The sequence below is a fragment of the Curcuma longa genome, chromosome 1 (assembly GCF_044706935.1).
Source record: "Curcuma longa cultivar G26 ecotype Majalengka, Jawa Barat chromosome 1, ITB_CL_G26_1.1, whole genome shotgun sequence".
In the NCBI taxonomy this organism is placed as follows: Eukaryota; Viridiplantae; Streptophyta; class Magnoliopsida; order Zingiberales; family Zingiberaceae; genus Curcuma; species Curcuma longa.
In genome coordinates, this window is record NC_133861.1 from 19,083,111 (window position 1) to 19,105,841 (window position 22,731).

General features: G+C 39.3%; 4 protein-coding genes and 1 pseudogene across 6 annotated transcripts; 1 reads left to right on the forward strand and 4 right to left on the reverse strand.

Moving 5' to 3' along the window:
• Positions 1 to 484: 484 nt before the first annotated feature.
• Positions 485 to 1,205, reverse strand: LOC141823483 (uncharacterized). Its single transcript, XM_074710805.1, has one exon. The coding sequence runs from the start codon at positions 1,203 to 1,205 to the stop codon at positions 612 to 614; it is 594 nt and encodes a 197-aa protein (XP_074566906.1). The 3' UTR covers positions 485 to 611.
• An 854-nt stretch (positions 1,206 to 2,059) lies between these two features.
• LOC141836198 (L-ascorbate oxidase homolog) lies at positions 2,060 to 3,884 on the reverse strand. Its single transcript, XM_074723636.1, has 3 exons — positions 3,643 to 3,884; positions 2,432 to 3,544; positions 2,060 to 2,357 (listed from the first exon to the last, which is right to left on the reverse strand). The coding sequence occupies exons 1-3, from the start codon at positions 3,882 to 3,884 to the stop codon at positions 2,060 to 2,062; spliced, it is 1,653 nt and encodes a 550-aa protein (XP_074579737.1).
• Positions 3,885 to 4,590: 706 nt separating this feature from the next.
• On the reverse strand, positions 4,591 to 9,095 carry LOC141833301 (uncharacterized). Of its 3 annotated transcripts, XM_074720725.1 has the most exons (12): positions 9,001 to 9,052; positions 8,783 to 8,903; positions 7,742 to 7,853; positions 7,589 to 7,659; positions 7,454 to 7,503; positions 7,081 to 7,154; positions 6,937 to 6,999; positions 6,513 to 6,603; positions 5,318 to 5,380; positions 5,170 to 5,249; positions 5,027 to 5,098; positions 4,591 to 4,944 (listed from the first exon to the last, which is right to left on the reverse strand). In XM_074720725.1, the coding sequence occupies exons 3-12, from the start codon at positions 7,771 to 7,773 to the stop codon at positions 4,863 to 4,865; spliced, it is 678 nt and encodes a 225-aa protein (XP_074576826.1). In that variant the 5' UTR covers positions 7,774 to 7,853; positions 8,783 to 8,903; positions 9,001 to 9,052; the 3' UTR covers positions 4,591 to 4,862. The 3 variants fall into 3 exon arrangements, with proteins under 3 accessions (XP_074576826.1, XP_074576817.1, XP_074576810.1); XM_074720716.1 differs by lacking the exon at positions 8,783 to 8,903 and having other exon boundaries at positions 6,513 to 6,600; positions 9,001 to 9,095; XM_074720709.1 differs by lacking the exon at positions 8,783 to 8,903 and having other exon boundaries at positions 9,001 to 9,095.
• Positions 9,096 to 11,130: 2,035 nt separating this feature from the next.
• LOC141815213 (expansin-A4-like) lies at positions 11,131 to 12,334 on the reverse strand. Its single transcript, XM_074703473.1, has 2 exons — positions 12,079 to 12,334; positions 11,131 to 12,006 (listed from the first exon to the last, which is right to left on the reverse strand). Exons 1-2 carry the CDS (start codon positions 12,227 to 12,229, stop codon positions 11,417 to 11,419), a joined length of 741 nt encoding a protein of 246 aa, XP_074559574.1. The 5' UTR covers positions 12,230 to 12,334; the 3' UTR covers positions 11,131 to 11,416.
• A 3,476-nt stretch (positions 12,335 to 15,810) lies between these two features.
• On the forward strand, positions 15,811 to 22,138 carry LOC141816185 (uncharacterized; annotated as a pseudogene).
• Positions 22,139 to 22,731: the final 593 nt, after the last annotated feature.

A 22,731-nucleotide genomic window follows, 5' to 3' on the forward strand; every position in this document is an offset into this window, starting at 1 on the left:
CGGTAACAAGCAGATGATTTTATTTTAGTTTTCTGCGATCATTGCATGAGAACCCAGAAGATACAATCATAACAGATGAAGATGCAGACGCCAAATGTTTACCAAAAGTTGAGTCCATCACTTTCAGGGTTCTTAAGATACCTTTCCTGATTCTTGACTGCAAGCACAAACCTAGCAGAATTGTTCTGCTTCCAGCTAGAGAAATGAAAACAAAGCTCATGTTGCAGCTAAAGTAACACAATGATCATGTTTCTGAGTCCTCTTCCAAAACTTCCATGAGTTTCGTGGCATGAAATTTTGCAAAGAACAACATTTTGATAACATACATGAAAAGCGCATCAACTCTGCGTTGAAAACTTTATTTTGTTCAAAAGTTCTGTATTGAGTACATGGGAGTTTGAGTATCATAACTAGATCATTAGCAGAAAAATTATTCCATCCGTAACAACCTGCAGCTTAATCGAAATCCCATCGAACATTCATCTTGTTCCCAAAAATTTGCTTTTGCGTTTTCCCATTCAATCGCAGTCAAAGAGTTCGTGAACAAATTAGGGTTCTTCGTATCGACAAAAGAACCCTTTTTGTTTGGAGTGAAAATTTTCACAAAAAGCTCAGAATTTTGTCCTGTACCTACAATTGGAGTTCTCCACTGACCGATTACGAACACCGACGACGAGATCGCACATGGTGTACGATACCATATGATGCTTGAAGATGCCAAGAATTGCCACCGTCCCCGGAATCCTCGTCGTGGTGGAGAAGGGCACCGACCCCAACATCACGTCTGCGTACAGCGCCGAGTCCCCGATGAGCTTCCCGGCCATCACGGACAGCGATACGTTGGTCCTCACCGACCCCTCGGCCGCAACCTTGCCTGGTGGAACGGCCGCCTCACCGACGACGTTCCCCCGATAGTAGAGCATGGCGTCGCCGGCGTCGTAGCGGAAGCTGGCGTGGTTGGGGTTGGTGGCGATGATGTCAAGGATGAGGGTGACGTTGAGGTCGACGGCTAGGTTGGGTACGTCAAGACCGACGGTTAGCCAGCTGAGATGCACGGAGTTTATGTTAGTGACGGCGTGTCGGGGGCGGAAGACGGTGAGGCCGAGGACGAGGAGGAGGAGGGAGACGCCGATGATCGCAGCGACGGTGAAGGCCACGCAGCGGCGAGGCCGCCACCGGTCGCGGCGTTCCTGCTTCGATTCCATTACCTTGAATGAAGCAGAGTGAGCGAGCGACGGGAAGGGACGGGCCGTATAAAAGTTGACGCGGCCGTCGAAGACGAGCTGATCGTTCGCAATCAGATACAAATTGGTTTACCCGACTGCTCTCTGATTAGTGAATACGGAGCGGGTCCCGTGGGGTCCGAGGATATGTCGTTTGGCGTTACGATTTTGCAATGCGGGTAGGATTTTCTATGTTGGCGAGAAAAAACGTTCAGATGTTTATTTGGTTGGTGTTTCTGTTGGGGATTGGGTGAGCTGTCCAGTAACTGCATGGGCAGGTGAAAGTTGAACGCAAATAAAGATGAAAAGGTTAAGATGAACAAGATTTCGTAAATGGGCCGGAATTCAAATTCATTCGGCCCAACAAGATTTCGTAAATAATAATTCATCTTTAATAAAGGATTACATCAAAATTTATTTTTCAAGAAATAAAATCCGGATACTCTACTCTAAAATATAACATGAATATAAATAAAAACAATTGTCGTGCAATTGACGAACAATAATTTGAATAGAAAGATTAAGATGAAGATCAGCCTCAAAAAATGTTGCAGAAACAGTTGGTACAACAAAACAGTAGAGCAGTCGGCCCTCTCCATACAGCTCTTAATCGTTCTTATTTAAGAGGTTCAATTTGCTACCTCTAGAGCGTTATTTTATGCAGTAATTAATTAACAGAGATCGATTCTCACCCCAATTAACGGACACTCTCATCTCTTTAATCCCCATCTTAATTTGGTTAATTTTGATCAAATTAAGACGGATAATTAACCATTACTACTATCTCCGGCCGTACGTTATTAATTGACTGGTTAATTGATGCACCGATCGATTAATTAAACGTAGGGCGGCGGTTTCGGCAGGCCGACGACGTCGCCGCAAAGCAGTGCGTTGTCGGGGATGTTGGACTCGTCCCTCAGCGATCTCGCTGGAGACTGCACTGTGAAGTAGAGCTGCTGCCCCAAGTAGCGCCGCTCCCACAGCTCCGACCGCAGGTTCCACATCCCGGCGTTGTCGAAAGTCATCAGCACCGCCGACCACGATTTCTGGTACACTTGGATTGTGTGCCGGCTCACCGCGTCTAAGTTGTTGTACAGCTTCCTGCTCTCCGGCGTCCACTTCCCGTGCCCCATCCTTTTAAAAAAATGTATATACATATATATTAATGGCGGAGTTCAAGGAATAGAGTATTGGTTAGACCAGAGTACCCGACGGGGAAGAAGGCGTAGCCGTCGATATGGAAGGCCTGCGTGGTCCTCTCCGGGTTCTCGAACACCACCTCGACGAAGTTGCGGAAGGTCATGTTTAGCACGTTGGGCGCGATCTGGATCGGAGTGTTCGTCGGCGGCGGATCGTCGCTGATGACGTCGTATTTGAACACCTTGCCAGCGATGCCGAAGTACTCTACCAGCTTCAGCGGCGTGGCGGTGTCTTGGTGCGACACCGCGTTGAGGGCGTACCGCCGCTTTCCGTTGACCTTCCCGGTGGAGCTGACGAGCTTGACTGTGCGGGTGATGTTGATGCTGCCGTAGTGGTAGGAGCCCTGCGGGTTGGGGCGAGCGGCGCTGGCAGTGAGATTCCACCGGAAGGAGCGCCACTGGTTGAACGACCAGGCCCACCCGACGGGCGCCGGCGGCACGTCTTTGGATGCCGGCGTGTTGGAGCCGTTATAGCGGATGAGGCCGGTGGCGGAGATGGTGTACTTGGTGAACCGCGAGGAGGCCGCGATGTAGTAGTCTCCGGGGGCTTGGTCAGCGGTGACGAGTACGGAGAGGCACTGGCCGACGTGAACGTCGAGGGACTGGTAGTTGTTCTGCATCGTGTGGGATCCGTCCATCTCCACCAGCAGCATCGAGTGTGATTGGAACCGGAAGTTGAGGGTCACCTTCGTGCCCACGTTGCAGATGCGGTACCGGTAGGTCTTGCCGGCTTCCATGAAGAAGAGCGGCGGCTCGTCGTTGCCGTAAGCGTCCTTGCCGGTGTGTCCGTTTATGAGGACGCCGGCAGGGCGGCCGATGTTGTTGCCGGAGTCCAAGGTCTTCTCCAGGACCTTGTGGCTCTTGGTGTACCAGTCGCCGATGAGGACGGTGTAATCGTCGGCAGGATCGTCGAAGGGGACGGGGATGAGCAGGCGGCTGTTGACGCGTAGGCCGCCGAATGCACCGCTGGCCTTTTGCATGCCGAGCGACGGGAAATACATGAAGCTACCAATTTGGTCCTTCACCTGGAAATGGTAGGTGAAATTTTTGCCCGGTTGGATGGGGCAATTGGTGCCGGCGACGCCGTCCTGCCACGACATCTTCCGATGCTGGATCCCATTCCTGAACAGGAAAAAAGAAAAGCAAAGGAACTAAGAAGAAGAAGAATGGGTGGCTCGCCGGAAATTGAAAAAAGAGAAAAAAAAAACAGAGGAATTGACCATGTGAAGAGGAGGGGCTCATCAAGCTGGTTGAAGACGCTGACGATGACGTTGTTGTTGGTGGTGGAGTTGATGTTGGGGCCAGGGAACTCTCCGTTGATGAGAATGACTTGTTGAGGGACCCCGAGGGGGGCGAGGGTGCCGTAGGTGACTTTCCAGGTGAAGTAGATGTAAGGGTCCTCGGCGAGCACACCGCCGACGACTAGCGACAAAAAGATCAGAAACAGCGAGATGCGCGTCATTTCTTATTCTGCAACTCCTCCTCCTCCTCCTTCGATCGATCGATCGCTAGTTACGAAAATTCGAGCGTTTTTGCTATCATCAAAGGGGGAGATAGGTTCAGGACTTGATGACAAGTGTTAAATTCGCGTCTCTTGGAACGAAGGGGGAGGAATTGAGATTATAAAGGGCGAAGGGTGAAATGTGGAACGCGAACAGCGGAGCAAAGCACGCTCTGCTTCGCTTGTTCGCCGGACTTATCGTGGTCGCTGCGATATCTTAATTTGGTCCACTGGAAGAGGAAGACGCGGGCAACTTCAGCGGGAACAGAGAAATTAATTAATTAACAAATGGATTGTTGATTTTAAAACATAATTTATACCCTTTATTAAGAAAATTTCAAGAAATCGATTTTAAAAGCTGAAAAGAAAGATAAAATAAATATTGATTATTAAAAATTACCACTAGTTAATTATTTTGTTTTTGTTTTTAAATTCTGAAAAAATAAAATTAAAATTAAAAATAGATTACTTTCATTTTTAACAAATAATAACGACTGTCTAAATCCCATAAAATAATATTTATTCTACTTATTTTTTTATGATTTATATAAAATATAGATTCCACAAATATCTTGAAATTTATATTGTGTAGAATAAGTTTACTGAAAAACTATCGATACAATTTCTAAAGCATTCCCCATAAAAGAACCAAAAGTACAGATCAACATAATTATGAAAATCCAAGATCGACTAAGTAAACAAATGATACATATATCACAGGACCTTTCCAATCTCCGAAAATATTACACAAGACACAGAATTCTGACGCTTTTAGTTAGGAATCCAAGTCAAGCGGCTAGGTTATATATCAGAAGCCAACATCATCATCATCATCTAACGAGATTTGTCCACTACTTAATGTACCAAGCATACTGTACAAATATAGAAAGAACTTTAGCACCGGCAACTTTCAGGTTATCTTCATCATCTCGCCACAAGTTACATGTCCATGCCGATCAAGAAATCCTCTTCCTCGTCTTCAATCATTTCGTTGACCCCAAAGTCTTCTGGGGTGAGGTTGCTGCACATGAGATGCAAAAGTTCAAAACAGCCGCAAATTGCATTGTATTGTTTCTCTTAATAATCTGCAGTAGACGACCCACCTGACACAACAGCATCGGAAGCTGACAATGCATTTTAGCTTCCTGTTATAGAAAAAGAAGTTGAAGGACCATCTGCATTTGTCAAGAGCTAGTTAGTTATGCTAAATTTCACAATTAATTCAAGGGGTCATAAGGAAATTTACATGGATCCTTTCTCCGAAAAGGGGTTACCGTCGAAGTCAGGGTTGTAGCTGTAGATTTCACACTCATTTAATTTCACAACCTGCAATGAGAAAATGTTAGCCATGGCCGGACTATGAAGTGAATTCCAACAAATGAATCATTTGTCACCTCATCAATGACATTTGTCATGCTATCAAAAAGAGAAGAACCTGCATTTTCAGTAGCCCATTCCTGTGCCCACAAAATCAAGTGGAAACATAATCAGAATAAGCTTTACAACTAAAGAAATGCAATCAATATTACATATTTAACAAAGAAATGTACATCATAAAAAAGTGAATCACAAGATTTTTTGCAAATTTAGATGAACTGATGACCCAACGCTGGCATCTTTACTTCCCTCAAAGTCACGACTAAAATCAAAAGCTCAGATCACAATTTCACAATTTTCAACGGTCACTGTCACAACCAATGACACTACCGCTCCATTCATCTCCACTGCTGTTCTAGCCACCAGCCCACCCATCGACAATTACATCCAATTGTGGCAGCATCTCAAACCCACCATAAATTAATTTGTTGCCTTCACAACCTCCACCACTATCACCACCAGTATTGTTCAAGTACCATCGAGACTTCAGGTGTCACATTATTCTATACCACTGCAATCACCATCATTTTAGTATCATCAACTCAGCAACCACAATTACCATTATGAACACAACCTCATAAATTCAAACACCATATAAAGACTCCTACAAAATTTTATGGGATGTCTCTGAGGAGACAACAACCCCTATAAATTGAAGATCATATTAATCATGGGCAAATGATTGAGAATATAACAAATGATAAGGATATGCAAAAAAGGATTTTTCAAAAAAAAAAATCTCATCCATTATTCTTCCAAAAGAACGATATGCACAAGTTCAGTAAGAAACACTCACTTTTGCCACCACCACAACAATTTAGGAACATACAACCACTGTATCACAAAATTGTACCAAAAGAACAAATTTGAAATTTTCAGCCAGATAACAAAAACATACAGAATGCAGAATGGATCATGAACAAGCTAACTTGGATTCAATTTCTGGATTGTTAATTACTATAAGCTCATATTAATGATTTAGGTTAATGATAATACTGCAGGGGAAAAACATATCATGTTCTAGAAAGGTACCCTCATGCTACCATGGCCTGTAAAATACCATTCAGACAAGGCACGATACTAAGTTACCAAGTTATTCTGGTATTAAGATATGCATGAATGTAGAATTGTCGGGTGTCATATAAGAACAACCTTTAGAAACGAAACATAATTCCCATTAATTGACAAGTGCTGACAAGGAGAGGAACATACTCTAGCAGCTTCAAAGAGATAGTTGTCAAATATTTGCCTGAAACTATCCCAGTCTTCCTCTCTGAAATACAGATGAGATCGCACTGCACTGCTAGGTTGACAAATTTTCACAGAAATGTTAAATTTGATACACTCCCATGAACCCAACATGCATTCGGCAAAATTAGGACCATGAGACTCCAAATGAAAAATAATTGTATGCAACCACAAGTCTAGGGAAATGGAGAGACTTGAACTCTCAGCTCACAGAGCAACGGATTAAACCGTCTGTCAAACCACTTGACAACACTCCCAATTCTGGATAGAAAAGATTCTCAGCGGGTTGCCATGTTGCTTCCACATGGGGCAAGCTGACAGTGACATTACCCAAGATCCTTTCTTCCAGTTATGAAGTTAATGAAGTATGGTATAGAAATAGAAGTACCTGAAGTCATAATCAGGATAGATGTGGCTGAGTGTTAGAACTAGATATATAAGTGTCTTCCGACTGCATTTTCCAGAAAAAAAAAATAAGATTGGCAAACTTCATAAGCTTGCTGGGCAAACTTTCTAACAAATATATTAATACCTTGATCTACTAGTCAAATACTCCACAGACGAAGGTGAATCATTATCCGAAGATTGCTCAAGATAATCAAGAATCTGAACCAGAAAACATAGAGAAGAATTAAATTCTCATATAGGGGACTATAAACATCAATAAGGCACAATAACTATTACCCTATGCAAGACTTAGACAATATAATTTAACAAATTGAAATCAGCCAAAGGAAACATCATAAATATCCCAAGTTAAATAACTAATATTTCTACAATAAATTTTTAGTCAAAGTCTTCTTTAATCACGTAAATATGAATGACATGTGCAAATTATTACTGAGCATGATAGATAAATCGATTCAGAATATCTCTGGCAAAGGAAAATCATTGTATACTTGTACCTCTTGCTCTAAGCTAAAAGAAAGCTTTCTATCTGTCCCAGTTTGTTTACCTGAACAACCAAAAAGAACAAAAGATGTGCAATTAAATTTTAACCATATCATTCCAAAAATCACATAAGTCGCACTAAATCTTACATGAGAAGGCTTCAAGGTGCCCTTTGATGGTACTCTCTCCCAGGTTTAGATGATTTAAGAAAAGATTTATGCTGGGAACGCATCAAAGTTTAATGTGTCATCTGTTAGTGAAGATGCTTATAATCCCTAACACATGCAGCATTTTAAAATCACCTGTCCAAAGGAGTGTATTCCAGAAACTTCATCTTCCTGAACCTTACAAACAGGTCAAATGGCTTGGCCACAGAAACGAGGAAAGGGAGAAAAAATTCAATGTAAATCCTTTCTGCAATGAAGTGAAAGAAAATTACCATTATAACGGTTCCAATTTCAAACGGGAGCAGCACAGAAAATAATAAGAAAGGATAACTACTATGCAGCATGAAACACTGCCTGTTGATATGATCCAATGCACCTCATGAGCCAATGGATCCAAACAGGATGATGTAAGACTTAATTGAAAATCAAGAAATAATTGCCATGTAGCTGTTGCCAAAAAATCAAGGTGAGACACAAGTAGGAGATTAATGAAGACTAGTAGCAAATAAATTACAAGGACAAATTTAACGGGAACAAGTAACCTACATCACATGAAATATCAAGAAAATCACAGACATACAACAAACTACCTCAGCGTAATATTCCTTCAAAGAAATGAGAATTAATCAGCAAAGTATCCTAATTCCTAGTTACTGAAATGGCATTATAATTGTCTACCCTCATGGCTGGGGCCATACTTCACAAGGAAACCAACAAACACAAACGTAACATAAAGTTACATGACGAAAACTATTTCAATCATATGCACTATGGAAATCGTATCCCTCCCTCCACAAGTGTTCAAATATGCAATATCTAAGTTTACAATTACAAGTCGCCAGTCTGTATTTTGTAAAACCTCTAAAACAAATTAAGACGTTCACACTAGCACCTTTTTTCAGTTAATTGCAAAGGTATTCATTTGAATACGAAGTTGCAGTCCAAACAAGTTATTTATCTAATTTTTTTTAAAAAAAAAAGATACACAAATTTCCCAGAAAACAAAAGGCAAAAATGATATCATACCACTTCTTGACATATTCACCTCGTCCAAAATCCTAACACATGCTCTCTTTTGAAAGTAACGAGACATGATAACAGAAGCATCATCAATATTTAAAAAAACCTTTTTTTTCTTACATAGAAAAGGGGGAAAAACGAAGGCAATGATCATACAGGCAATAGTTAAGAAACCGAAAAAGAAGCCCATTTAGAACAGGGATCCGAGAAGATCCCACACCACATCTCCAACAAAAAAACAAACTGCAAGTTTGCAACCCTAGCTCGAGGTATGTTCCTACAGATACCGCAACAATCAAAAGATATCAAATTTAGCACCAAAATAGAACAAAAAGACCCCGAGAAGAGAGAGAGAAGAATCAAGAAATACGAACCTGGCGACAGCAGAAAAGATCGAGAGGAGGTTGCTGCCGACGTGAGAAGATGAAAATGTGGAATTTGAACCGCCTTCATTTCATTCGTGTAGATAAGAATCGACGAAATGGGGTTGGTAAGGAACCTAAGGATCGTCCGTTGTCCCACAAGGAGGCAACAGCACAACTAACGTATGATTTCTCCAACCTTATCCGGCCTCGTCTATATTTGCTCACTCACGAGCCAATCAAGGAAATGCTTATCCTGTTTCGTGTTTTACACCCACGTTGAATCTTCGCTTTCAAACAGCGCCAGAAGGTGGACGGAGTTAGCGTGAAACGGAGGAAAGAACAAACATATCAGCCGTGCAAATAGAGACATCCGCGTGGTTTCATAACCAATGAGAACGCAAGCAGGGAGCAGTTTATTTTTTAAGGCGTAACTATTTGTAGTACTGTATTTTAGGCAAAACAGCTGATACTTACATTCCAGTAACGCCGGTCAACACAATGGCGCACGTTATTTACAGAAAAGCCATCGACTAAATCACTGGTCTATCATTAATTACTCTCTTTATTAAAGCCTATTGCAACATTTTGATTCAAATAAAATCTAATTAATTTAAAAATTTATTTTACACATTATAATTTTTTAAAAATATATATAATATTTTATATTATTTGATATAAATTTGTATTTGTTAGTGTAATTAATTGATCTGAGGATATCCATTTTAATGTGCCTGAGTTTCTTTTTTTATAAGAAGATGTTCGTGAATAAAATAGTTGATTACTTCTTTATTGAAGTCTTATTTATCTTAAACTTTTACCAAGTTCAGACAAATATTAATTGTACTTAAATTTATCTTAAACTTCTTAATTAAAAATATTATTTATCTTAAACTTTCACTAAAATATTATTTAATAAATAGGATTTATATATTCTTCATTTTAAACTTATTAAGAGATAACATAAAATTATAAATTTATAAAATATGCATTGCATTTTTATATAATAAATATAAATTTAAAATCATAATTAAATATTAAGTAAATAAATAAATAATGGCAAACTCCCACTAATGTGAGATCTTAAAGGAAGGATTTCATTAAAAAGTTATTTTCGTAACTAGAACATATGATTATAAGTTAATTTTATTATTGCACAGCTCTCCTTTATCAATTAAACAAATTCATTTATAAATTATTCAAGGTTTGTTATAAACATTAATTAACGATATCTTACAAAGGGCGTATCAACTTTCATTTCTAACAAAATACAATTTGAAATGACCAATAGCATCATTGGCAAAAACCACAAGGGCGAAGTTTACATAGCAGTAATTAAAAACAAAAGCAGCGAAGAAGTAGCAATAGCAAATCCTGACCTTCACAATTCATGGGACCATGAAAATGGACAAAAATAGGACACAATATGAAATGGCACATGATCCCTACAATAAATTATAAACCTTTGTGAAAAGAGAATCATTGTAAAAGCAGAAGGGCGGGCGCAGAAATTTATCATTGTATCTAGTCTGGTTTAAATCAAATCAGATAAGCTCTTGTTTCGAGCTTAGGATAGAAAGGGGTTTTAGGGCTGGCAGCAGGGTTGCGAACGTCCACTCGCCGGGCATAGATTGGAATAGCAGGCGTCGATCGACGGATTGAATAAGTAGTGATTTTGTGGTTCAGCAGTGTATTATTTCAGATCCGCAATGAGCTCGTTTGAAGCGGCCAGGGGAGGGGAGGCAAGCAACGGAGAGGACGATTGATCCGCAGTGACTGCTCTACTGGTAGTGCAATGAGTCAGAAGAACGCAATGGCGATCGCACTCGAGGGAGGGTGAGACGAGTGCAACCGATTGAAGAGAGGAAGGTAAGCGGAAGAACGAAACGATAAGGGAGACCTGGAGAATGGTTTCCGGCTTTGAAAGGAAAATGTTGTCCTCTCATCGAGAAAATTTCGTTTTACCCCGTCTTTTTATTGGTTTTTCAACATGTCACCTATAGTTTCACTATAGTCATTTTACTCCTATTTTTATAACCGCACATGCGCACCAAGATCTATTGAATAGCATTAATTAAACAAATAGCCATGAGGCAAGAGAGCCCTGCTCTCTCAAACATTGTGATTACCCGTCTGACCTCTAATAATTGGGGTACCTGATCAACAACCAACAGCCTCCTAATTAAATTTTTAAGATTACTATGTTTAAAGCATGCAAGTCGGCATTACAGAACTGGATACACTTTGCAGAAGGCTAATTCGTACTACAACATACATCATTCTCACTGTATAAAATATGAATATCTCTCTTATATATATTGAGGCCTCCGGTTCTCTCAATCAGCGGGCGCTAATTTAATTCAAGCAACCTCAGCTTCTAACTGTTTAAGTATCATATCTCTGAACCGCGAGGGAAATTATTTAGAGCCTAGAATTGGCCGCCTTCGAAGGCCTGGCCGAACTGCCAACCCGCCGGCGCGACGTTGTAGCTGGTGAGGGTCCGGCCATCGCTGGTGGTGACCTGGAAGGATAGGCTCTGGCCGTCGAGGAAGGAATTGCTCTGCCAGTTCTGTCCCCAGTTGCGCGACATCACCTGCCACCCGCCCTTGGACCCCTTGATCGACACCGAGTGCACGTCGCCGGCGCCGCCCACGTTGCTGACCAGCACCAGGTTGAAGTAGGAGTGGCCGTTGATGGTGAAGCGGATGCCACCTTTCCTGACGCACGCCACCCTGCGGAAGGAGATGGGGACGATGCCGGCGCGGTACTGCGCGATCTGAAGGAAAGCGGGCTGCGCGAGGTCGAAGTGCTGCCGCGGGGGGTCGCACCAGCCGCCGGGCGGGCAGAAGTTGGTGGCGGTGACGACGATGGAGCCCGGCAGGCACGACCCGCTGTCCGCGCAACGCAACTCGTAGCACGATCCGCAACTCAGCCCGCCATTGAACAGCGCCGTGCTTAGCGCCGCCGTGTTCGTGCCGTATCCCTGGCTGTACAGATTCCCGTACCCACAAGCACCTCCTGTATTTATTTCAGTCATTTCAGTAACGAGCCATCAACGACAATCTCTGCTATACTTAGATAATCACGTACCCATTGTGCCGGAAGCGTCGCCGCCGCCGTAGAAAGTGGCATGGGCGTTCCCCCACCCGGAGGAGGAGTATCCGAAAGCTCCTGAAAGCAAGAAGCTGAAGGAAGGCATAAGCAAAAGCAGAGCATTGCTGAGGGAGAACTTGGTCGCCATTGATGATGTATTAAGAGGGAACAGAGCTATAATGAGGAAACAGAGCAGAGGAAAGGAGATGCTTGAAGAGCGGGGGATGGAGGAGTACTTATAGTAGTAACTCGCGAGCCTATTCCATCTCCATTTCCATTTCCTAAGAAAGTGGCCGGCATTGGTTTTGTCTAATACGTATCTAATTAACTCTTCTCTGAAAAAAGAGAGACAAAGTTGGTTGAGGAAACCGATTTGCATGCATGTCGAGGATCGTCGTCCAAATCAGGAGCACATGGGATTGTTTGTAGTTTGTTCTAACCACACAAACTTTTTTTAATAAACAAATAAATTTTATGATATGAGATGGGATTGTTTGTAGTTTGTACTAACCACACAAACTTTTTTTTTAATAAACAAATAAGATTTATGATATGAGACTTCCACTTTTTCTTTAGTTTATTTTGTTAATTCCGATTAGTGGTCCCTAAATTCGTGGGCTCTTTGTCTACAACTACAAGTTAGGTTTGGAGATGCCTTGTAATTAATCTACTCTGAAAACAGAGGATTAACTTTGTCGAACAAAAACTGTTCCTGACGGTGCCAAACAACAATAGAACTATTCATGGCCACGATAAGGCGCTGTCTGAAACTGTATGCAGTAAATCAAGCGATAGATCTCTTCACTTATTGCGTAACTAAACTAGATTACGACAGACTGAAACTAGAAGAGGGTGCTAGTTACACCTAAAAGGTGGGTGGCCAATCAATTCAGTTAAGAACGTATATCATCACTTTAATATTAATGCTTGTCATTTGCGTCTTTGTATTTATGTTGCAACATCCTTCTAATCATTTTTGTATCCTATGCCCAATGACCTAATTAATCTCTACACCATGTGCATGGTTGCTATGACTTTTTGTTTCTATATGTCTAAAATATATATGAATTAAAATGGTCATTTTTACAAATAATAAATAAATAAAATCCTTGGTGCTTTTCTTTTTTACTGTTTCTTACATGGTTTTTTTTTTTTTAATTTTACCAGTCCACAAGACATGTGCGATTGATCCGTAGGAATTTAATCCGTGGGCATTAGAGATCAAACATAAAAAATTTTTTTGCTGTGGATCGGGAAGACAAAGGACTTTCGGTTGATGTTTTGTGATGAACACATATACAGTAAGGTTGCGGAACATGGACATTGATTAACCATTGAATGGTTAGGGACAAGGATTGTATGGTTTTCTTTCCTCCTTGGGGCACCTCGAATTCGATGAATGGGAAAGGTTTCAATGAGTTTCGGACACGGCAAGTGCTTGGGGACAAGCACATGTGGCTAGATATTGGCTTGGTGTTGCACTAGGAAATTGACTTAAACGAGTCAATGCATGCATGCCCCATGTGGTGGGTGTTCGAAGTGATAATGATGTAGCAAATGATTTGAGAGGGGGCTATCATGGTTGATTTGGCACCTTTTATTTATTTATTTTTATAATTTAAATATTTAATTTTTAGGATCTGATTAATCTTGAAAATAACTGATCCAATCCCATGAAAAATTTTCATTTGTCATCAGAGTAAATCATGAAATTTGAACTTTCATTTTCTAACCGTTCATTCCACCTCTTACTGTTGTACCATAACACTTAGGTTGCACCTTCCTTGTGGCTAGAAGAGCTTGTGCCATTAATATGCTTGAACTTTACCTTTTGATCGTGAATCGTCAGTACTTTGGTTGAGCGAGGACATAAGAGATCGACAATAGTAAGGATAGTTAAACTACTAGAAGTGAACACTTGCAGCTTTGATTGTGGTGCCAGGGAAGCTATACGTTTCCACGTCCCTTAAAGACTTAGAAATTAACCTAGGCTAGAAAGATATAGGTGTCATTAGAATATGCTCCACGCATCCATGTTGCATGAGGCTTGACAAGTATTTTTGCCAAGCACCAACCCTCTGTTGTATCCTCAAAACATGTCATCAGAAGTTTTCCACTTTTTTTGTACATTGGGACTACTGAACAAGTGAATGATGTTTTTGTTGAGACCTAAAAGTATCTTTAGGATTCGAGAAGCCAAAGTTTCCGGCATTATCTCTGTTACTGATTCATGGCCCAAAGTGACATCTAGCTTGGGAAAAATAAGAGTTACCTATCTTGTCGATCGGGTCCAAGGTTAAAAATTTCAAAGGAGTTGTCGTACTGATGAGGAAAGGTACTTAAAAATGTTTGGTGCTGAAGCGTATGGCCTAGGCTTGAAATTTGTTACCAATGCAAACTTGAATAGCGACGTGCCAGCAATCACCGTGCGAATCACATTACTTTGAACAAATTGTGCAGTCGCATTTCATTAGTCTTCTGGCTCACATGTCGCCAGTCTTTTCTTGTTGGTGGTTAAAGACAGGGATTGGATCGTTGAAAAAGGTAGATTTGCAATTCAAGCACGTGGTTAGGATGACCCACACTGCAGTTGGAACTCGTAGCCCAACAAAGCATGTGCCGATGCGCACTTGATTAGGACAATCGCTGCAATCTATTCCAAGAGATTGAAGCAAAAAACCAAGAAATTCAATTGGACAGTTCAACCTCCGCCCTCTCCTCTCCTCTCTACTTCCAAATCACATCCCTGCATTCTCCATCAATCTATCTAAGAGCTAAGCTCGTGAATGACAGTTTCCATTGTGATAATGGGTTGATGGTGTGTGTTTAAGTTATTGACAAATTTAATTGCTAAGAGATCGTTGCATGTGCACGAATGCTCTATGCCCACTTATTAGTTTTTGAAGGTTATGACTATGAGAAGTTTGATTTACAGATGATGACCAAATGAGTAGTGAAATCAGTTTGTGAGAAGTTTATTGTGGATATCATAGATATATTCTAAGTTTTGAGATTATTTATGCTATCAAATTAGAGTCCAAAATTGAAGAGTAGTGCATTAGATATGTGCATTTCAATGTCATATCGAAAATGTATATTATTGTTGTTAGTTTGACTTTTGTATTTAAATTGCTACACAATTAACACGGTTAGAGTGGCTGCTTCGAAGTAAGGTCTACAGCTACAGCTCTAATTCTGTGTTAAGATTGATGGTTTTGAGAGGAAAAAGAAGGAAGGCGTAGAGAGTTTCCTTCGTTTAGTTTCATCAAAATTTTCAAAGAAAAGGAACCAGGCTGAACTTGAATCAATAGAAATGAGTTCCATGCAAAATGGGTGTGGAAGCGACGGACTCAGCAGAGAGATGATAAAATGATTCTTCTGCCTTCCCGAACAAGGTCGGCAGTGCGTGAAGGGGCGGATGAAGCCCCGAGTGCGGCTGGCGGAGCTCTACGAAGCTGCAACAAGGGCCAGATGAGGTTAGAGGTGCTACCAGCTGGTTCGGTGGGTTGCGCGAGCTATGTGAAGAGATGAAAGGACAAGGCTCGAGGTGCGTTGAGCTGGAGCGCTTGAATCAATAGAAATTGAGTTTCATGCAAGAGCTTTAAAATTTTAGGAGTATTTTAAAAATTATGTAATCATTAAAGAAAGATAAACTTTGGGATTGAAATGAAAGTTTCTTTTTCAAATACGGAATTTACAAAAATAAACGCAAGGGACCGTGGACGCTACCCATCCGCGACACTCCCACTCGAAAGTTGGCTTCTGCTGATCGAGAGCCCTCTCCGGACCTAACGCACTATACCGGTGTTCCTAATCTCCTCCCCTCCACCGGCAGCATGGAACAGGTGGCGTCTGACTCGGCCGCGTCTAGAGTAGGGTTTTCGGCCTCATCCGCTGGTGGATCTGTCATAACCTTCCAGTTCTCTCCGTTGAGCGTTCTTAAGATCCAGAAAGGGGATATCACCGAGTGGTCCGTGGACGGGTCGACCGATGCGATCGTGAGTATCGCGAAATCCTCAACCTTCTATTTGAATTCGTTTCTTTTTTTTTTATCGCAGTGATATCAATTGTTCTTGTCCTCTTTTATATGATTTTTTTCCGCTAGGCTAGTCTCGTTAAGGAAGAGTTTTTTTGAGATTCAGACCTGGTAGCGAGAAGTGAGTTGTTTTCAGTATTGACTTCTATATTTGTTTAGTTGCATATGGTTGCATGATACAAGCCCAAAGGTTTAGTGCCCTTCATGGGAAGGCATTGCCATTCCCCGAGTAATAAGATCATGCTTAGGAGGCACGGCTTTCCCCTATGACGTCTGAGATATTGCAACAATGAGACAAACTAGAGATCATATTTGGCAACATAGAACTGTTGATATCAAGTGCAAATCACATTGAAGGAGTAAGAGATTTCTTTCAGTTTGAGCAGTTCAACTTTCCGAGGTTGGCGGTTCCAACCTTTTGCAGCTGATATCACATTGAAGGATTAAGAGAGAATATAAGAAAACAAATATTGATAAATCTTATTCATCTTAAAATACCCATTGTTATATGTGATGGTGTAGACCCATCACTTTGTTTTGTGGAAGATGATGTTTCTAGCACAACCAAAAGCTGCGGCTTTGGTAGTTTGGCATGTGGTTGCTGCACTTGAGATTTTTAGATCTTTGTGCAGTCCAGTCAGGTGATGTTTGCTATCCAAACAGATTCAAGGAAGAAAATGAAGAGATAAAGGAAACATATAAAATAGGAAACCACTAATAAGATTATGAAATATGATTCTTATCATTCTACTTTGAAGCTGACATTTTTCTCCATTGAGTAGCAATAAGCTCTAATTACTCTTTTGTTCTATTTTCTATAGAAATTTGGCCTAATCAACATAATTCATCCATAATCCAACTATATTGCTTTAGTGGCACCTTTCAGTAAATGGCTTAAAGTTGAAAATTTTCTTGTGGACACACCATAGGCATACTCACAACTAAGAGATTGCTTCTCTTCTCATTGTGTCTGTTTTTTTTTTTAATTAAGATAATTATTAACTAGATTATTCACCTTCTCCATCTGAATAACTCCTATAAAAACAATTTTTGGTTGAACAAAATAAATTATCTTGGTTTCAATGAGCCAATTTAAATATTTGTAGGGCTGGAAACAAGGTAAACCAAGGTAAATCAGGGTCAATGTCTTCATTAAAAAGATAAACAAGCTTGAGCCAAACTCAAACTCAACCAAGCCAAAAAAATTGTATTCAAAACTGTTTATTATAATGTTTATCTAGCTCCAGCATTGCTTCTCCTTTTATTGAGCAACAAGCTTAACTGGAGCCAATAACCTTATAATTAAGCGTTGTAAAGATAAAACTTAGCTTCTCTATAAATTTGTTCAACGTCTTGTTAACAATTGTAGCAGATAGACTTGGTTTTTTTAGCTTATTTATTTGTTTGAATTTTATGAACCAATGCTACAACTTTGTGACACGCTTGATCAAAGATTATTTAGAATATTTTGGTTAATATAGTGCATGAGGATAGTATCTATTCAAGTTTGGCATCTGATTCATAAATAAGATTTGAATATGTACTTTATTAATATGATACATTTTAAATTGATAATTAGAAAAAATATTGTGTATGTAAAATAATGATACAATTTTCATATAAAAGTAAAAATATACATGCTAGATTGTATTAAATACTTCATTAAAAAATAACTAAACTTGTAATGATTCTTGTTTGTTAATTTTGTTTATTAACTACTCAAGCAATTTTCACAATAAGCATTGAATACTTTACATGTTTATTCCTTAACTTTAGCATTCCTAGCTTAATCACATTATTTCAGATTGTTTAAACCTAGGCTAACATATGTTCTGTTTGCTCACAAGTGGAAATACTTGTACATGCGGTCAACATAATCTTGAATGTCATTATTTATAGTGTCAAAGATGAACGCGATATGGTGAAGAAATCATATTCATATGAAGCTGAAGTGGACCGCTTTTAATTTATTGGTTTCTCATTTCTTAATGCATACTGATTTCCCTGTCTCTTAGCTATTCCAAGAAACTTGGGCTGTTGACACGGTCAATTATATGAAATATAGTTGAAAATGCAACCCACCTGGTTCTTGTTGGGTCACCTAATGCTCCAGGGAAAACTTATGCCCGTATAATTTTTTTTGAACCATGCTTCACTATCATTAATATTTTTTAATTGGGCTTCTCCGTGGTCAAGTTTATAAAGTATTATCGAAACATTAAAGTGTACCAGCCTGTTTATTGGGAGTTCATCGAACTTTATATAGAATATTTATGCTTGTATGATATTTTTCATCTTTACTTCACTATCATTGAGGTTGTAATTTGTTCTGATTGGAGTAACTTTTTTGCACCATCAAGTGCACACATAGTATGGAGGAGAAAATACTGCCTTGGTCATGGTTTGCTTTGTAGATGCCTTTGCAGATTGTTTTCAAATAGGGGAACTGGTGGCTTCAAGTCATGTTGATGAATTGACTCCTCCACAATTTGTTGTGTTTGGTTAAGATTTGACTTATCGGAAGCCTTTTGTTGTAGATTGCTTGTGTATAGGATAACTAGTGGCCCATCGATGCATTGATTCCATGATATCATGGAGGTTGTTTGATACAATTAGAGAGACAAACTTTTGACTCTATTAGAGTTAAGTCCTAGCTGCTTTTTTGGAAGTAGTTAAATTCTGTTTTTTACTTTTCTGTTGTAGATTTATAACCAACATCTGATGCATTTTTGACAGATTTAATAAGTTTCCTCTAATGCTATAGAAGGTAGCATTAGATATAAGTCTTACCTTTTAGTTTTTACTGTTTGAGTTGCAACTTGCAAATCAGTGATGGGAAAATTTCAGGTAATGCAGCTAACGAACGAATGCTTGGAGGTGGTGGTGTGGATGGAGGTAAGCGTATAAATTCTGTCAAGGATGTTGGTTCATTGTTTCTCCTTTTTTTTTCCTTTAATTGTTTTCCTTTTTTGAAAACTGGATCTTTTTTTATCAGCTATACATAGAGCTGCTGGCCCAGAACTTCTTGATGCATGTCACAAGGTACCAGAGGTCCGCAGTGGAGTACGCTGCCCCACAGGAGAAGCCAGAATCACTCCGTAGGTTTTGTTTCTGTTAAATGCAATAGTTTGTTGCACTAACCCTACCCTATTAATTACCACAAAATGACTTAAATGGTGTACAGAGCTTTCCAGTTGCCAGTTTCGCATGTGATACACACTGTTGGTCCCATCTATGATGAAGATGAGCACCCTGAGGTTTCCCTTAGTAATGCATATAGGTGAAGACAGCTTCCCTCTAGCTATTGATGTCTGTTCTAACTTAAAACATGCTTGTCTATCAGTTTGATGATCACTTTAAAACTCAATTATCTTCATTCTCTATTGCAGAAATAGCTTGAAACTTGCTAAGGAGAATAATATTCAATACATTGCTTTTCCAGCCATATCTTGTGGTGTTTACAGGTATCTATTTTAGCCATTTAGTGTAAGTTTAACTGCTTATGTTTCCTTTTGATTTTTCATTCTCTTGTTGAAGATATCCTTCCAAAGAGGCTTCCAGAATTGCTATATCAGTGTTGAAAGAGTTCCCTGATGCCTTTAAAGAGGTAGATGTGCAGTTACATACTCTTTGAAATGGATTACACTTTCTTTTTTTATAAAAAAAGATATGCTCATTTTGTAAAAGTTGTTTTAGTTCATTAATCATAAGTCTTTTCCAGTTTTGTACTTTGATATTTATTTTCTGGTTTCACTTTGTTCTCTTTAATTATATAGATGCCTTGAAATTGTTAACGATGGGATGGAATCTGAATGTTAGCATTTTGATATTGTACTTAGTGCTAACTGACGATATTGTGCTAATAGCTAGGTAGAATAAATTTGAACCTTGAGTTGTGGACTCTGAAAAGTTAAAACCAAAGGTTTCAAACAAAGCACGACTGACATTGAATGCATTAAATACAACATCACTTTAAAAAAAAATTGAAAAGATATCCAAGTTTTATGGATGGAAATATTTGGAAGTGATGTGGCGGAGGTATCAGGGGACACTTGGCAGGCTCAAGACTTGATCAACATGGATTTGGATCACTCAAGTCCAGTTCGGACCAGCTCTTCCGAGTTCAACTTCAGTTAACTAGGCTTAGGACTTGGTCAACGCACTCGGGTTGAGTCAGCCAACTCATGACTGAACTCGGGTAAAGTCAGCTGACTCAAAGCCGAGCCCAACCTGAGTCATTTAAATTAAGTCCAACAATCCCAGCTCAGGTGCAACATGACAGTTGTTATAGCGCAAAGGGATATGATAGTTACAATAGTGCCTATTATAGAAAGGCCAGACCCTTTAGTGAAAAAGAAAGATGTACAACCTTTGAGAATCTTGACCATCTCTTCGCTCCCTATATAAGGTAATGGTGGCAGTAGCAAAAGGTACAATGTGTAATATTGAGCATTGCTATTTCTTATTTCGTTATCTCCTCCTTCCAACTTTCCTCTAGAATTTGACTTGAGTATCGGAGGGTCTCGTCAAGATTCATCTTGGCCTCCCTTCTAACTTCTTTTTTAGTCCTTTTAGTTGCTCGCCTAGAACCCAGTCATTTCATACACTTGTCAGGAGCCCTCACCAGAGTCCTTGCATAGCTCGGTCTGACAGTAGCCGATCCGATTGAAGCCAACCCGACAAAAGCCGACCTGACATGCATCCAACCTACCGATAGAGCTCAACCGCGGAAACATCAAGGAGCCAACTCATCCCCTGATCTCGAACCGGATCAGCAAGTAGGGGTATTTTACAGCTTGGATTTATTGTCTACTAGGAGATATTTGCAAAAATATTATTGAGAGAATGAAAACAGAATTTGGAGGGGGGGGGGGGGGGGGGGGGGTATGTTTCTTTGATGGTTGTGCACTTAGACTAGAAGATTATTTTATAAGAATATGGCACTATTAAATATACTTTATGGAATATTAAACAATTATAAAATAATATCTATAGTGTTGCTGTAATTAAAATGAAATGCTAAAATGAATGTCTGATATTAGAATAATAATTTTTTTTAAAAAAAATAATATATCCTAAATTTGTTTAATGTAGCTCTCCTAGAATTTTGAATATGAGAAAACATACTAAGATAATATTATTATGTTCAAGATCATCTTATATGTCAATTACAAATTTTATGACTACATAAGCAGAATCAATTAGGATTGAAGGGGTGAAGATAGATGCATGATCAAAGAAATTCTAACTTATTAAAAAATTAAAGGTATACTTAAAAGTTTAAAAAAGGGCAGCCCACAAAGTTCCTGTCAACACAGGATTCCAGAGAAGGATTTATTATATACAGTCTCACTAGTGAGACTGCTTTGAAAGAGGCTTATACTTAAAATTTTAAAGATATACAAAATTTGAGATCATTGATGGGATAAGAACCGTGTATTCTGGATACCTAATAGTTGATATAATTTGTTATTGTTGTGAGCATTTAGATCTTATAAAAATGTCCATCCCTTCTTAAGATATTCATATTCCTTTTTGCACAAATTGTGATTCTTCAACTCCTAAATTGCAAGGTGATGTCAAGGATATTTCATAGAAATTGATCATCTGATCCATTTTGTTGATCTGTGGATGCCATCTACTTGAGCTGAATAACATCCTGATAAAATTTGCTTGCAGATACATTTTGTGTTATTCTCCGATGAGCTCTATGGTGTTTGGCTTGAGAGTGCTAGTAACGACACGGGGTTGCAGTTGCTTGCTTAATGTGGGTATTGAAGTTGATCGTAGTGAGCAGGGTTCACTATAGTTGTGCTGCCCTCTGAAATATATACAGGAAGCTCTGGTTTTCAAAGACATTCCTTTTCTGTGCAGTGGGATTAGATTATGCTATTTGGTTACGATGGCACCAAAATGTTCTGAGTTTTCCTTTCCTTTCCTTTCACTCTAATATAGTCAGAGTACTCACTACTATCTTTTTAATAAACACTATTTAGTTTGGTTGTCTGGTTGGACTAAAAACTACGGAGAAAGAGGCAAGTGTGGTGGCCACAATTTGGTCTGTTACTATACTACGTTTCCACCTGAACACGACTTGAAACTGGATTAGTTATGCTAACGTTGGGTGGGAAAAAAAAATGCAAAAATACTTTTCTAACGTTCTTCACCCTTTGTTTTTCAGAATATAATTTTAGGTTTAAAAAATATCAACTTGCTTTGCAAAATTAAGCAGTCAGTTTCTACACTATTATTTTATGAGTTTCCAATGCCTGATGGTCTTTAAATTGTCCCCTTTAGCATTCCTTAAGAACGAACAATTTTAATTAATTTTTTTTTGCAATTTTTGGTGAATTTGTTTTTAAATACTCTCTAATTTAATTATATAAAAATTAAAAAAATACATTTTCAAAATACTCTCTGACTTGATTGCCTAAAAAACATTATTTAGGATTTACAATATATAATTTTAAAAAATTATATAATCTGTATAATAGTTTGATCAATGACTTTTTAAAATATTATTATAACATTAAAATATTTAATTTATATGCTCAGTGAATAAATAATCGTAAACATTTAATCGTATTTTAACTTTGAATTTCAAATTAAATTTA